At 35.4% G+C, this 17394-nt stretch overlaps 1 protein-coding gene across 1 annotated transcript in view; it reads left to right on the top strand.

The window, feature by feature from the left end:
• The window catches only part of LRBA (LPS responsive beige-like anchor protein), a 376211-nt gene that overhangs the window by 342171 nt on the left and 16646 nt on the right, over positions 1 to 17394 (top strand). The window contains exon 49 of the mRNA XM_013951635.2: positions 3626 to 3793. Coding sequence (XP_013807089.2) covers positions 3626 to 3793 — 168 coding nt within the window. The remainder of the gene's footprint in view (positions 1 to 3625; positions 3794 to 17394) is intronic.

Here is a 17394-nt window from a genome sequence, read left to right as displayed (position 1 = left end):
TATGTAAATAGTTAACTAATTTTTTACATTGAAGGATACATTTTATTTTACATTTATGGTAGGAAGCTGGTATTATTTTGTTAGCTTTGTCCTGTATCAGTCTTGACTACATGTATTTCATTACTTCCCCTGTGTGTAAGTCAGAGACCATCAGGCATGTTAATTCCAATATAGCTAAGTATGATCTAAACCAAAATATGTGTGAAAAAAGTTGCTATGAGTCTTCTATTTGTCTCCTGTTTGACAGTATTAAGTACAGCAACTCTATATTTAATTTAAGTAAATTGCCGTTTATTTTGTTTGGAATTAAAATGAGAATATAGCAGTGAAATACTTACTCTGAAACTGGGAAAAAATGATGTGATCAGTAATGCGTAATGGCAAGTTATCACAGGTGTTGAATTCAATTATATTTTAGCACTTACACAAAAAAGGAACCTTTTTCTTATTAGATTTTGTTGGGTTTTTTGTTTTTTTTTTAAACAGGAAATACTTTTAACATAAATCATGGGTTCTCAGCACAGCTAGTACAGCAGAAGCACAATAAAACCTTCCTCCAGCAGTGGGAATGATTTTCAGACAGCTTTTTAGATTCAGTAGTGCAGAGACTTGAGTCTGATTTTTATTTTAATTATGTGTAGCACAGCTGTCAAATAAAACATTAACCAGAAAATTTGTTCTGTCAGAAAGGGATATCTGAGCACGTATGGTAATGGTTGATATTACTGCATAGAGAGGACAACTCATATTAAAGGAAATGAACAAAAAAGTTGAGGAACTCTTATGAGATTAGCAAAGATTTTTTTACAAATATAAAAGAGCAAAAGTTTATTTCTTGTTTTGATCATTTTGATGAAATTGCATGAACCTTAGCTCCGTGACAACAAAGTAGAATTAAAAGGCAGTGCAACTACGTTAACAACTGTCAAACAAATAGCCTTGAAAAATATTTGTTTTCTAGAATAGAATCTGTAAACTTGGACATAATTGAAAGAAAAATCTCTCAAACTCAGAGATGTTTATAGCATAAACTTGTATAAAGTATAAATCACCTCAGGTAGTTGAATACCTAAGGGCACACAACTGAAAGATATATCACATAGTTAAATTCTTTTCAAATCTAAACCTAATAATTGACAACTTGAACTTTCAGAAAAAAACATATATTTTGTAAGGTTTTTTTCTGTATTGTCAAAATAAGGTTATGTGGTCACCCCTCCTTTCCTAGGTCTGAAGTTCAGTAGCTTTCTGACCAGATCTGTTGACTGATCAGCAACTGAGACAGTTATGTGAGCCTGTGACACAAATTAAAGCCTTGACATATAGAGATGACTGCTATATTAAAGAAAAAATACAATGTGGATGGGAATTATTAATATATATGAAAATTAGCTGTTTACTTTATAAAGAAGTCTGGTGTACACAGTGACCTCAGTCTGCAATTTTGGGCATACCTTCTAGTGGTTTGTCCCTTTCAGTCTGAAAACACTCATGTGATAGTACTTCATTTCACAATTTCTTGTTGAATGCTTTCCTCTTGGAGGGTCAAACTTACCTAACAAGATTTGTCAGCATTTTATTTTAAATCCTATGTATATGTCCCAAATTCCATCATGTTATTCCATTTTTTCTTCATGTACCAAACTAAGTAATCACACTTTTTTGTAGGTATTGTAGGTATTTGTACCTTTCTCATGTTTTTGCTGGTTTTCTCCACTTTAATGTAAATATTTTTAAATCTTCTGTTAGAAATCAGTTCTTCTGTCTCTTAACGTTTTTGCTCTTTTCTCAGAACCACTCTGTTAAGTCTTTTGTTACAATTTATGTTATTTAGTGGCTGGATCTGAATACAGTGCCTGTGTACTGTGTGGAAAGAGAGCTATGAAGTGTTTCCTACTATCCATGTTATGTAATTGACTGATTGTTTTTAATTTAAAAATGTTATTAAGGTGTGCCTAATTTGAGTCCCAGCACTAATTTGTGTTATTGCTTGTCATGTTTCTATTTATTATTATTAAATATTTTTCAGAACATTTTATGTCAAGTACATTATGTATTATGCATTTCCTTTTTTTTTTTTTTCTCTGCATTGTTGATCCTTTCATCACTCTTTTACCCCTTCTGGCCCCTTCCCAGTTCTTTATCATCTGTAGCTTTAATGTGCACCTTTGGTTTTCCATCTGAGGAAGACAAGAAAGCTTAACTACTGATATTTATTTAGCATTTGTCAGGTATAGTGGCAAAGTAGTGAAGGACATGCAAATTGAGATGGCCTCAGTCACCCCAAAGCATAAATGGGTGCATGGTCATTGGGGCTGAGGAATCCAAGATTGCACATAAACAGCATCATACTCCTCCTTGTCACTGGATGCAGAATTTGGTCTTGCCCATATTAATTTAATGGGCCATCTAGGCTCATAACAAATTTTGTGTGTGCGTGTGTGTGTGTGTGTGTGTTTTGTCCTGGCTCTACAAGGTCTACAGTTGCTAGTCTTCAGTGTATCTAGGGAGACACGTTTCAGTGCTTATACTCTCATTTCATAGAAGTCAGTATGCTGTTGGCAGAGTCAGGAAGTGGCAGGGCCCCTGGTTGTGCTTGCTGTGGGTGGGAGCCAGCCTCTGGTGGGTAACCTCTGTTGCCTGCAGCCACATTGCCGAAGAAGGAGCTTCCCCACCTGCTCCTTGTCCCTCTGCAGGGTGGTCTAGCAGAGAGCTACTACAGTTGACCTTACACGTGATCGCTGTCCCATGTGCAAACCCAATCTGCACAAGTATCCAAATTCACATTTTTCTGAAAACATTGTTGTGTTTAGTTAAGGTTAAAGGGTACTAGCCATATTCATGTTTATATAAACTCTTGAATGGCACATTTTTAACCACCTAGCCAAAGTTGAATTTTTTGGGCTTTCCTTTCATTTTAACATTTGTGTGTCTATCAAGGGTCCAAGTGTTTGTCCTGTATGCAACAGATAAGAATTTCTTCTGCCAGATCTGTATTCTGAGCTTTTGGGGGCATTACAGAAATTCTTAAAAAAGAAGGATGCTGGTTGAAATAATTGGGAAGTGCATTAATGCTGATAGATAAACTTAGGCTCAAGTGTAATTTTTTAGCTGAATCTGTGCATTTTCTCTGTTTAAGGAGATGCTGAGACAGCTGGACATGTTATAGTTTCTAGGCTTCTCTCATACTATCATACATCTCATGCTATTCGTGTCCTAACTATTCTGGTGCCTCTTTTGATTCCATTTTCCACACCATCATCAGACTTGCATTTTTACTGTTCCTTTCATCAGTAAACTGCCATAAAAGCAAATCCCATCATGTTTCCTGACTGTAAAATGAATGTAAATATATAGAATAAAAGGAAATTCTTCTGGCATGGTTGGACTATGAATTAAAGTGTAATGTTTACTTCTCTATGGACTATTGAACTTTCAAAAAAGTTTCCACAAAATCACGAAAAAAAATGAGTACTCTTCTGTAGTTCCTTAGATATTCAACTGTAGTTCTTTGAACTTTCTTTTTTAAAGAAAATGTATCTAAAATACCTTAAGATGTATTTAATGTGCCTTACAAAGAATAAAAGCAGTACTGTTAAAGCATAATCAATTTTATGTGTTTTAGGTAAACTGATGCAAGTAGTATTTGGGCACTGGGATGTTGTAACCTGTCTTGCTCGCTCTGAATCCTATATTGGAGGAAATTGTTACATTCTCTCAGGATCACGTGATGCAACGTTGCTTCTCTGGTATTGGAATGGCAAAACCAATATCATTGGTGATAATACAAGTGGTAAGCAAAACCTGTTTTATAAGGAAGTTTTCTAAAATGGCTTGCATCTTGCATGACAAAATTTTAGATAACATTAATATCAAAGTACAACATTTCTTTTCTGTAGTTACTTGCAGTTCTAGTTTAAAGGAGTGTAAACAGTGCTTGTTCTGCACCACAAGTAGAACTCCTCATTTATAAAGTTATAAGATCCTGAACATTGCAAATACATTTTTTCTTGTCAGTCTTATTCAGTTGAGGGGGGAGTGGATCAGGAAGTGAGAGAATTCCTGTGCATCACTTAAAGCAGGCTGTATCCTATGCCACTATAATCTTATGTGTATAGCTTCTGACACTTCACTCATGGCGGTATCCTACCTATCAATAGTTACTCAGGTACTGCATTTTAATGTAGACTAAGGTCATCGTAATGAGATGTGTAATGACTTGAGCAGGACATTTAGGTGAAAGAAGGACAGACACATGGGATGGATTAAAGAAGCAAGCTACAACTTTATTAATTTAACACTTTGGTAGGGTGCTACGTGCCTAATCCTTGCTCTCACGTACTAGGCATTTTAATTGATTCCAGTGCAAGCAACAGGGCTCAAACTGTATAACCAGACTAATAACTCAGAGTAGCCCTGCTTCAGCCTAATTCAATTTTAACCCCTCCACACCCAAATTTACATCACAGTCCTCATCTCTCTTATCTTACATCGTTCTCCAGTGAATCCCAAATCTTTTACTCATGGAAATTCTCCCTTTAAATCATGACTCCCTGAGAAAAACAGTGAAGCGCTATGTCTGTTCAACCCAGCTAAGTCTGTATTATATAATAGGAAAAGCAGAAAGTGCTCTTGAAATCATTCCAGTTTCACTCCACACAAAAAAATTAATTCCTGATCCCCAAAACAAGGAAGAGGGCAGACATGCAGCTTCACCAAAAACCAGGGTGAGACAGCTCACAAGATTAAGAAGCTTTTGATAAAGCTGGTGAGAGCTTAAACAGGTGAATAGAAGGGCGCATCATAGCCAGATAGTGGTCCTCTTCTCCTGCATCCGCCAAAATGAAAATGCCCTGAAGAGGAGTGAGAAGCAGTATATTCTGTCTGTCTTCAGAAGGGTGTTAGGTTTTCTGCCATTCACTCAAGGTCTTCTCTGACCATGTATAAAATACTTCTAAAAACTTACCTGCCGCCTGCAAAAGACAAAATGGACGTTTGGAAAATAGGAAGTGTTGTTCCATTTGGCATACGCTGCCATTAGAACAGGCTTACAATTTCATATAATTTAAACAATATCTAACAGCTTTCAAATTAATCAGTTTGGTAAAAGTGTGTATTTCATTCTCAGCATGTTACTCAGTTGTAGTGATTTGAAAAAAAGGTGAATCAACTAAAATTGCTTCTCTAGGACTCTTAAAGAAGCATAACAGAGTGCATATTAGAATGAATATCTGAATTGAACTTAAAAATTCATTGATGTTGGCTGTGCGTTGCAAAACTGTTCAACGATACTTAGGTTCAACTCACAGGGCTGCAGAATCTTCAGGCAGGTGATGTGAGCAAAATATCAGCATCTGAACAGTCTGATTCAAGGAAAGGGATGGCTCGCGTAGTTTTATGAGCATCTTTAAAAGAGATGGCTTTGTTTGAGGGACAAAATCTTTGCGGATACTTTATACATATTTTGCACTCTATCAGTTTAAAGAAAATGCAAACTCTGCTGTTTCTGCAGAGCTTGTAAACGTAGAAACTCCAAAAAGCCTGTGAGAGGAGCAAGACAGATCAGTCAGGCCCAGCTTGTAAATTCTGAAGAGCAAAACTGCCCTTCTGAGGAAAAAAAACTACATATTTTACTGCTACGAAGCAGCCAACATTCATAGGTGCCTCCTTACATTGGTTTCATGGCCTGCAAGTGCAGCCCATCTTTGCAGATCTCTAGGTCTGTCCTGAGAAGTTCTTCCTGATGAATATTTGCCAGCCTTGCCTGCATGATGAGCAAGACCTTGAGGCTGTGGGCTCCTTTATGACTGCAGCCCATCCCATGCTGAGATTTTGTACCTGTAATGGCTAGAATAAGTCTATGGATTTTGTTATAAACCAGTGTCCATCTTCTTGAAAGCAAATTCCTAACATATTAAAACTTTGCATTTTTCAAAGTTAATACTGGCTTATTTTAACTACTGTTCTCTTTGTTTGCAATGCTAATAGAATTTGTGCTTATAGGGAAGCACTATGGCTCTTTTTTTTTTTTACTATTTGTCATTATTTAGATTTTTTTTCGTGATCTAGCCATCCTTGGAAGCCTTTGTGATGAATTGGAATCTCATGGTACTGTACATAGGCCTATACATGTGTATAGTAAAAAGACAGTTTCTGCTTCAAAGAGATGGTAATCTGGGATTTTAATTTTTCCCAGAAATAGCTTTCTGTAGGCATCTCTGTTCAATCACTTTTTTTTTTTTTTTTGAAAAGGCAAATAAAAAGAGCTGTTTCTGCTTAGTTCTGATTTTGTCAGAAATGGAAAGCACCAGCAGGTTTGTTGGATTTTGAGCCCTGTTATTGCAATATGTTTGGGGGTTTTGAGCCCTGTTGCTGCAACTGTAACTTCCATCAATTTGTGGGATGTTAGATATTTAACTTGTATAATTTTATCCCTTTGTGTTTAAAGGTTATGGTTTGTAACCTCAAAGTACAGTTTATACATGCTTTTAATAAACATTATTCATTGGAATTTTAGATACTCTAGGGTTGATATTAATTTCCTAAGTTTTTTCTTTAATTAATTTCCTCTAATTTCCATCTTAAATATGATTTCATAGCAACAGACATCCTATGGCACTGTAGAAAAATCATAATACTAGAGAAGTTTCAACAGAAGTAATCTAAAACAGGAGCATTTCTTTCCTTCTTTCATAGTACCTGATGCCTGTGACGTATACCAGTCAGCAGACCACTGTGACCAAGCTACCCTAAATATTATCCCATTGGGCCCCCACTACCCCACCAGTTACATTTTATTTAAGTTCCATAATCTGGTTTCATTACTTTAGGAAGCACTGAGCTCTTGATCTCTGGCTGCATGTATTCATGTTTTATAATGGTACTTAACTCACGTTGACAAGCCAGGTGGGCTATGGCATACTTGATAAATAAGTGTTTTGTTTGATATTTTTTATCAGGGACAATTCTCTGGCCAACTGGAGGAAAAATTCTTTACATTTTTTGTTTAACAGAAGAAATATGTTACTAAAATAGTCATTATTTAAACTTTCTAATTTTTAACTTTTAAGCTGATTTCTTAAAGAAATGATACTTTTGCAGTCTGTTTACTTTGTCTCTAATAACTCTTGAATACATTGGTCAATTTAAACCAAATTTGATGATTTTAAATCTCAAAGATATGAAATTCCTACATGAGACACATCTGCTGGAAACTATTTTTATTCTTTACAAAACAGCTTGATTAAATTTACGTTAAGTCCTTTTTTCTTTCTTCTCAAATTAAAACCTGAAATTCAAAAAATATTTCACCATGCTCTTTGATCAAATGTAGGGTTTTTTTCTTCCTAAATTAATTGTTTTTGAAAATATAGAACATAGCAGTGCTTTACTTTGGTGAACAGACATTTTGTGATGCAGAAATGTTTCTGTGGAAAATTTCTGACCAAGCCTAGAAATAATTAAGAACAGAGCCAAGGGTCTGAAATAGCGGCAAAGAAAAGCCCTGAGCCATGGTGAGTTCACATTAATTAGCGTAATTTACTGTGGAGGTGTATGGCATGAAAAGTCGCTTTGGATAGTGTTGAGGGTTTTTATTTTCCTCTCCTTGGCAAGCAGCTTGTTCTGGCAGTGGGGGAGGTGGGAGGCAGTGGATGTGGCTCCCCTTCGTACCGCTTGAAGTGCCACGTGTGACCTGTATCACAAGGTTGGCTTTTGCATATTTAAAGACTCCAATCTAATAGCAAAGTACTGCTTGGGGCCATGATACAGTGCTTCCAGAGGTGCACCGGGTGCGGATGGAGTGGTGCTGTGTCGAGGTTATTTGGAGAAGGCCATGTGCTTGCAGAAATGTGCAGCCTTTTGCCCTTGTCCAGCGCAAGGCAATGGGGGCAGCGGGGAGGCAAGGGGGGGGAGAGGGATGCACATGGGGGCCTGAAAAAAGGGATGAGAGGCTGTATTTGCATACAAATGGTGTGCATACCTTTCAGTTCCTGCTCTCACTTTGAACCTGAAGTGGCAACTCTTTAGTGTTTGGACATTTCCTAGGCTGAGGGATTGCATTTTACTTTGTAATGACAGAAACATAGAAAATAGGGCTGGCGGGAACATTGGCAGATCACCTAATCTATTCTCTTTTTCCCCAAAAGACTTAACCACACCAAAACCATTTTTGACTGATGTTTGTCCAGCCTATCCTTAAAAACTTAGGCAAATATGCTATTGGGACTCATAAGCCTTATCATTAGAAATCTTTTCCTAGTGTCTAACTTATTTCTTTTTTGCTGCAGTTTAATTCTATCACTTCTTACATATTTATTCTTCTTCATATAGAGAACAGATTTTGTCTTTACTTTTTGCGAGAACTTCCACCTATTCAGACTATCATGACTGGCAAATCTTTTTTTCCCCCAGACTTAATAATACAATTATTTCAGTCTTTTGCCATAAATCTTGTTTTTCTGGACCTCCAATTTTATTGTTGCTCTCCTCTCTGATTGTCTGTCTTCCTCAAAGTGGACGCAGCATCGCAGTTCAGGCCGTTCCAGTAATAGGCAGAAAAGAACCTCGTTTACAGAGCCATACTTCTGTTCTCACATGGGATACCTGCTTATTTAAAAGCAGCGTGACAGTGTTAATTCTTTAAGTGTATAAGCCATTATAAGTTTCAGTCTTTTCAGTCTTTTTTGAAGAATTACTGTCTAGTCAGTTGTTTCTCATCCTCTGTGTTGTCTAAGGAACCTTGTCTTTAAACTTACTGGATCGCATCCTTTTAGATTGCTTCTCCAGTTTGTCAAACTCATTTTGAATTGTCATCCTGTCCTCCAATAGCAACTCATATCCACAAATGTAATTTGCAGTCTTATTCTATCAAATTGATCATTAAAAAAATATGAGACAGCACATGTCCCAGGAAGGCCCATTCATGCATTTATCCATTTTGACAATGAATAGCTGAAAACAGCCTACTGAATATAGCTTTCCAGCTGTTTTTTTCTTCTGACCTATAGTAGCATCTTCTAAACATGTGTTTCCATGTTTTCTTTGTGCATTTGCCCATGTGAAACAGTGCCAGAGTCCTTACTAAAGTCAAAATATATGATGTCTCCCTGAACACAAGTCCTGTTACTCTGCCTTGCAGGAAATAAGATTGCTTTGACATGATTTATGCATGTCAAATCCAAATCAGCTGTTACTCATCTTCTTGTTTTCTTCTAGCAAGTTGTATGCACATGAAACTGTTGTTCTGCCAGTATGTTTCTGTTTGTTGGAATTAAGCTGATTATGCTCTAATTTCAGTTCTTCCTTCTCCTACTTCTTGAAGATAAACAGTACAATGCTTTTTTTAGTCTTGTAGAACCTCACCCAGTCTCTATAAAATAACAGTTACAGCTCTGGGATTATTTAGTTTCATTTTCAAAGTACCATCAGATCAGTATTATCAGGCTGGCTGAGTTCCAAATATGTAGCTCATTTAGGTGTTCTCTAATTTCTTGTCTCTCTAGTTTTGTCTAGGACGACATTCATCTATTGCTGCTCTTACTTATGTTTGTTGCCTGACTGCAGCTGGCCTTTTTATTGAAGAATTTTATTGAAATACTTTGAAATGTCTGGCATCATCTGTTGCTTTGCTTGCTGCTTACTTGAATAACGGACCAACTCCTGATCATCCTCTTACGTATGAGTGTGTGTGTTGTCGAATGGCTTGATGTCATTGCTAGTTATGTCTCGTCTATGCTTGGCTGTCCTGTTTTTGTGCCTGCTTGCTCATGCCCTGTCTCTTACACTGGCCCAGAAAAATCTCACCTATTTTGAGCTTTCTGTCTGATTTTTGTCCTGTGTTTACAGTCACTGGAGAGCGTTGTCATGCCAGCTGGTTTCTTACCCTTCCTCGGCATTAGGGCAGTTTGTGCTTCTATCCTTATTACTTTTTTCTTTGTTTTTCTATGGACTTGTTTCCTATGAGATTTTACAGAAAAATATTCTGTATCTATTGAAACCTATCTTCCCAAAATACCTAAAAAACAAAACAAAACAAAAAAACAGACTGTTGTTCTTGTTCCTTCCCTTACAAAGCATCTGTCTCGTATCTTCTCCACTTTCATGTAAATTCCCTTTCACCATCATGTTCTCGTTCTGTTTTGCTATGTTGGTTATGATCATATCTAGAAGGTCATCTCTAGTAGCTTCTTATATGTTAAAAATTGCCACCAAGGACTTGCTAGACAAACTTTCCTGTTGGATTCCTTTACCAACAAATGTCTTTGTAGATGCAATTTCCCTTTTCATCCAATCCTTCCTCTTCAGGATTTCTCCCCTCTGCCTACCATGTAGGGGCCAATTCGCTTAATGAATTTCAGTCTGTGGCTACAAAGTTGTTGTTTTTTCATTACAGTTATCTTGTCTGGCATGTATTTTCTTGGAGGACAGGAGTACAGTGGTGAATTCAATCATTTTAGTATTGCTTGTGCTTATAAGATGGCAGGCATTTCCGTAAGTTGAGGACAAGACGAAGTACTGTTATATTATTTTTGCCCTATATTCAACGAATATGAAGAGACTGTTCTGTTGCTTTCAGAAGTCCTACAGATTTGCTCACAATTTTTTTTCAGTTTTCATATTTTGAAAAATCAAGAAATCTAACTTAGAAATATGTTTTCCTCAATGAAATTAAGGCTTAGCCAATAAAAGTATCCAGTACTAATGAAATATATAGAGTCTGTGCATTACCTTATTACTACCACTAATGCTAATATGGTCTCTTCTGATTTATTGCATTGATCTTCCACACATATGTGAATAAAACAAATTATATTACCTTTTTTATGTTAGCACATAAACCGAGAAAATGTTACTCTCAGTATGTATCATAGTCACATCATGAGGATCATGGTGACTTCATTGCATAGCTTTGTATTTTTTGAGGGTGCTGTATTCAGGTTTTCTGAAGTGTGTAGAGAAATTAAAGGCAGTTTTTACTAGTGTAGTTGTGTAACAGGGTACATGTTTGAATGTAAGCAAGTGATTTAATACCTAAAATGAATGACTTGATGTAACTGAGAAGATTCGGTGAACAGTTTTACCATTGCTACCATGTACAATATCGTCTTCAGATTTAAGCTTATAAAATACATAATCTTTTAAAATTATAAAATATAATATCTCTGAAAGGATTGCATGCTTAATCTCCAGAGTTTCCTGTCTTGCCAAAGAACAGCCTAGCTACTATCTGAGCTACTTTAAAAAGAAGCCGTATTTTGTTTTTTTATGGCTACAATTCCCCAATAAGTACTTAACTATCTGAAAGTCTATTTTTCAATTAATATGATTATAAAAGTAAAGCTATGGTCTTGAGACTAGAGAATTCCTTAATTTAAATTATATTAGTTAGAGCAAAACAAACAAAAAATCCCATATCTCATCAGCTGCTACATACATTTTTCAGTTTGAAAATTTAAACTGTTTATAAATGATTGGTTGATAATTAGTTCTTTTAAGTGGATAGTGCAGGTAGTTTAAACTCTGAAAATATGACCTGATGAGCATCTTTGCTTTGGTTGATTAAAAAGAAATATCTTGGGTAATAATTTCTTTGTACTCAGACACATTAATCCTGTAAACCTGAATTCCGTGAAGATTTACGAACGTGCTTGCCTTTGTACACAGTGAATAATCTCACTGATTTCAGGCAGGTAATATTTCTGATGTTAAATCGGTAGCAAAAAAATCTCCTTACCTGCTTCTCCCGTCTTTATCCTCATCTTGAATTACCTACATATTGATTCCCAACTTTCTGCATGATCTGGACCTTTGTTTCCAGTGTCAAAACCCATGTTATACAGAAGATAGCATTCCACATTTTCAAAGAATGTTTATAGCATAAATAATTATTTAGGATTTTAACTGTTATTTCCTAAAAACAAATATATTTTAGGAGGTGGTGTACACAGAAGCTTTTCTTCTTAAAAAAGTTTAGTTGGGAAATAGTTCTAAAAATTATATCTGTCAATATTTGCCTTTGTGTTTATCATGCCAGGTAGTATAGTATCAGGTTGCCCATAAATCAGTAATCATATTAATTATTAATGGCAATTCTGCTATTACTGTTAATTTCTATCGCATGGTGGTTTCCCATAATAACTAAAAATTTTCAGAGCCTCCAAATATTAAAATGTTTGAAATCACAGCAGCTAAAAAGTCTATAGATGCCATTCACTGTAGTCAGTCTGTTAAGAGAGTTGCTCTACGATAGTACTGAGCTGAGAGTTCAAAACCAGTCTGCATGTGCTCATTTTCTGTGTTCAACAGCACATTTATTTTTTGATCCCCGTGCATGATGTTATTGTGCATGTCCTTTTTCCAAAAAAGCTAGTAAATAATTCAATATTAACACTGCTTAACTGCAGACATAACAAATATTCTTTGTTTCTCAAAAATGGCTGGAGGGAGTAGCACAGCAGCGTATGCAAAACAAGAATCCTGTAGCACCATCTGCTGGCATTGAGTTGAAAGCCGGTGTTGAGACATCCTCTCCAAAACACAGCTTAGTAAAATATTTAAAATATATGTATTTTGACATAGTTGGTGCAAAAAACATTTGGATTTCATTTGTAGTATAATTTTTCTCCTTTTTATTAACATTGTAATGAGAAAATACAAAATGAATTTAAGATTGATATACGAACTGAAACAAATATGTCAGGAGTGTTTTGTTAAGTGTGATTGTGAAAAGAAATGGAATACTTTTCTTCCCTAGAACTTTACAAAGTTCAATATGACATTCTTCTATTCCTGTAAATCAAATTTAGTAAAATTTATTTCATAGAGAAGACCCACAAGGCATACAAAAATGGCTGTAACATGTTTTGAAAGGGTAACAACCACTAAATATTCTTCTGCCAACCATTGGGTCCATTCTGCTGTGCTGGCCACTGGAGCCTCCTGAAAGCTTAGCAGACACAGGCCCTGCCGCCCCCACAGCTGAGCCTGGCGTTCCTGGTGTGGTGCTGAGGCAGCAAGCGCTGCAAATGTCTGCACAAATCTGGAAAAGAGCCTTCAGTCGGGCACTATAAAAGCCACTCTTGTTCCTTTTTTTAAACTGTAACACATTGATACCTCAAAGAGATTGAGGCCTCATTCCTCCAAGTACTCAGTAAATCTCATATGAATGATGGTCCAAGCTTCCAAATATTTGAACTGAAAAAAGATGAGATCTAACAGGTTGATGAATTCTGGTATATCTGGAAATCTCCAGTGATGCTGTAAAAGCAATATAATTCCATATTTATATAATGCCAAGAAAGTCATCTTATAGATAGATACGAGGACACAGACTTCATTCAGAAGAACCTGGAATTGCAGTGGCTGATGGTTCGGAAAACATTTTAATAGTCATGGTGATTTGCTGTTGATGAGCTTGTAAGTTTTGTGTAATACAAATATTGGTTTTTTTGTGCTAAAAGTATGTCCTCCAGGGTTATGCACAGCATCTGTAGTATCCTTATTTTCAACTGGCTGAGGGAGAGTGTGTTTCAAGAATTGTGAATCAGAGGAAGTAATTGCAATTTTATTGTAGTAGCAAGTTTTGAGGCACTATACAGACACAAATGAAGGCAGTGTGTATTTTGAGCCTGGAAACACAGAGAAAGAGTTTTGATGCTGGTTTGTTGGCAGTATGCAACTTCAGGTGTCACTAAAAACTATATACGTGAAATTCTCCAGAAGGATAAGGATATTTAGTGCTTCATGATGTAATGCAGACCTTCAAGTTCCAGGAAAAACAATGCTATATTTACAGCTTGTAACTAATAGTTGACGTGGTAAAAGGAATTATATTCATATGGTAAATGAATACAACCTTAATGTGCACCATATGCATAGTGGTGGAATGATGTACTAATATATCACATTTATTTACCTTGTTTGGTTCCTGGGAAAAATGACTCTACCTTTCAATTCTAAGGCTATACCACATAGGACAGAGTAGAATAATGCAGAAGAATATAATTTATATTCTTATATATATATATATATATATATAAAACTAATAATTTATAGTCTAGAATTGATAATCTGAGGATCTTCATGACCAACTTTAATGTTGTAAAAATTGTTTGGTCAGGACGATAGTTCTGACTCAGGTAGGAAATTAACTTGTAAGAGTTTTTGGAATTAATCTCTATTAAGGCTAACATGACAGAGGTAAGCACTACTCCACTGAGTGCAAGAATATGTTATGTAATCAGAAGTATTCCTAGTGTACTCTTAGGTACACTGTTAAAAAAGGTGGAAAACATCTATCTAATAAACTACACAAAGGATGCATTGATTTGAAATTAATTTTACAAAAGCAAACAAATAGCTAAAGCACAGATTCTCACTACATGCTGTTATAGGACAGTATTATTCTGAAGCAATTCATTTTTGTTATTTTCAACAGACATAAATTATTTTAATGGGGAAAAAATCAGAAACTGCTAAATTGAGCTAAATTCTCATATGAAACTTCTCATGTCAGATTCCTCTTTGCTCAAGGTATAAGATAGTATATCAGTTCCAAATTAAAGTCAGGTTCAGCAAATTGTTATAGAGATGTGTTATATCTTACTGCAGTTCTGCAGTAGGTGCTATTTCTGACTGAAATAATTGCCTTTTTTTTTTTTTCTGTTGGGCTTTTAGTTGTTTTTCTTGGATTTGCCAGGAATGGAGTAGTTATAACTATAAACCACAAGGGATAGATATGAAGAAAGACTGATATTTTTTTAAAACACAAATAAAACAAAAGCCCCTCCATAAACTTTTTTTAGAAGATTCTCAAACAAAAATGACTGTGTTTTAAAACTTCAAAGCTGATCGCAGTTTATGAAGTCTGGATGGTGCAAATATTAAAATACTAGTGTACATTGACCCTGAATATTCACCTGCAGATACTTTCAAGGGGCTTCAAAAAGATCGGTATTCGTGGGAGGGGCCCTCAGAATGACTTCCAGGGCTCGCGGCAGATGAAGCCTGAGTCAGGGTGAGCTGGGCCCGGAGACCTCCACATTGAACGTGGTGTGGGAATTCAGAGCCGGGGGATTACTGACTGTTTGAAATCTGAATGGTAATATTCCACTCACGCAGGCCTGCTAAATCTCTGGCTTTTCTTATTGCGCTTGTTTTGGAAACACAGTCAACCTGTCCTCTTGAGAAAATATGTACGAAAAATAGTCCGTTCTCATATTAGTACTGAATAAATGTGAGTCACTTTTTGCACAGTGCGTCTGTGGGGAGGAGTACAGCAAACCTTTCCCGTGTTATATTCCCTAGAATGAATTCTACAAGATAAATTTAATATTTGTCTCTTTGCTAAACAAATCTGATAGCACTGTAGCACCTTCTGTAGTTATGTTTTTAGATTTTGTTTGGGGATAGAATGATATTTTATTCAAAGATGTTGTTCCCTTTGCAGAAAATGTATAGCAATGTAAAGGGTTTCTTTGCATAAACAAAGTGCGCATCTAAGCGTAAGATTGCACTTTTTGTTTTTAAAAGTTTGAACAGATGGGAAGTAGTTTGCGAAAAGATTGACGGGATTAGAGGAAATGCTGATGGGGTGTCACATGACGATTAGGACAACAAAAAAGTTCCTACGTAATATGAAATGTTCACTTAATTATATAAAAATGCACGCTGCAAAGGAAAGATTATTCAAACTAAAGTTTTAGGAATCCTTCAGTAGTATTGTATAGTATCACTTCAGTAAGATTTCACATCCATCAAAGAGCAACCCTTTCTGTAGCAGTGAAATGGGTTTCAACCAGTGCTGCTGTTTATTAAATGTCTACTCTGTGTAATATATAAATAATGTTAATATAGAGAGTTTATATAATATTTGACAGTAACGACTTTGAAGTAATTAAACTGTGAAACTTGCTATATAATCAACAGGGAAGCCTAGCAGTAAATTAGATAGTTTTCTTGATTTACTTGTGTTTTGCTGAAAGAGTACCTGTGTCCATATGTCATATATTCTGTAAGTACATTTCTGCTTCTCAAATCTATTTAAAATCTATTATTATTTTCCTCAATTTTTATCATACCAAAGAAACTTCAAAACCTGAGAAATTTGTAAAATGATTTTTAGAAGACTTTTCTTACACACATCATTTTGTTTGGTTTATATATCCTTTGAGAAAGTACTCAATCATTTATTTTAGCAAGAAGTAGGTAAAAAGATAGTTGGGTTAACTGATGCTTCATTTAATTAGAATTTCATATTGACATAAAATCACATAATTAATTTGCCATTTAAAAGTGCCCTACAGCCTCGACAATCACAGAATAATAATTTAAAAATTACTATTTGGCTGTCTGTGACTTATCATAATTAACTGTCTTCTCAGCATAAAACATTAAAACATAAAAAATTTGACTATGCTCCTTTTTATGTGTTGCATAATATTATCTCATGAAGAAATAGTAGGAAGAGTATCCCATATTTCATTCTGAAATAAGTTTTTCACTCTGTCTCTAGCTTGATTTCTTATTACAGGGACACTTTCTTTAGAAGAGTTCCTGTATTTGGCTCAGCTCTTAGAGCTGATTAGTAATTAATAAAGTAATTATGGCTTAGTAATTGATAAAGTAATGAGTGTATTATTAGTAGTAATTAATAAAGAAAATGGTCTTTTTAGGAATTTACTGATGGATTTAAAATTTTTTGATTCTGTTTTATTTTTTAACATCGCCAAAGCCAAAAAAACAGAGGAGATAAACCCAACAATACTAAAGAATTTCTTGTTATCCAGTAAGGTGGATCATCTTCTGGATGTCATTAAACTAGAAGAAAGTTTTGACTTTCCTGTAATCCCACTGTTCCTTTTTAAATGTAGTTTCCAAATGCCTAATGTTTTTTCACTGAAATATCGCCACAAGCTGACATGATATCATGTGCTCTTCTTTTATCTTCTGAAGCTTGAGTTTTATGATTTAAAATGTACTTTAGTCACTTAGAGAAGAGTGATATTTTATGCTATTTTCTATGGGAAAACAGCTTTGCAGGAATTATTTATTGTGATGTAGGAGAGCTCTTTTGAAATAATTTGAATGGTTACTGTAAAGGTAAAGTATTCTGTCCATTACTGGGAAATAACTTTGCATATACTTCCTATGACTTGCATAAATCATTGGCTACTTATGTTGCAATGTGAATGTGGCATTAAGGTTCTTACAGCATTCAACTTCAAGTAGCAATCCAGCAATGGTATAGATTAAGGATATTATTGTATACGTGCACATGTATATGTGCTGAGAAAAGCACATCTGTAAAACTGTTGTGTCCTGGTTATTAGAGCTAGGATTTGAACTATCTTTAATCTCATTTGATTTGTTCATCTTCCTTAAGGATCTCCATAA

Source organism: Apteryx mantelli, chromosome 5 (assembly GCF_036417845.1).
Source record: "Apteryx mantelli isolate bAptMan1 chromosome 5, bAptMan1.hap1, whole genome shotgun sequence".
In the NCBI taxonomy this organism is placed as follows: Eukaryota; Metazoa; Chordata; class Aves; order Apterygiformes; family Apterygidae; genus Apteryx; species Apteryx mantelli.
This window is presented reverse-complemented; position numbering and strand designations above follow the sequence as displayed.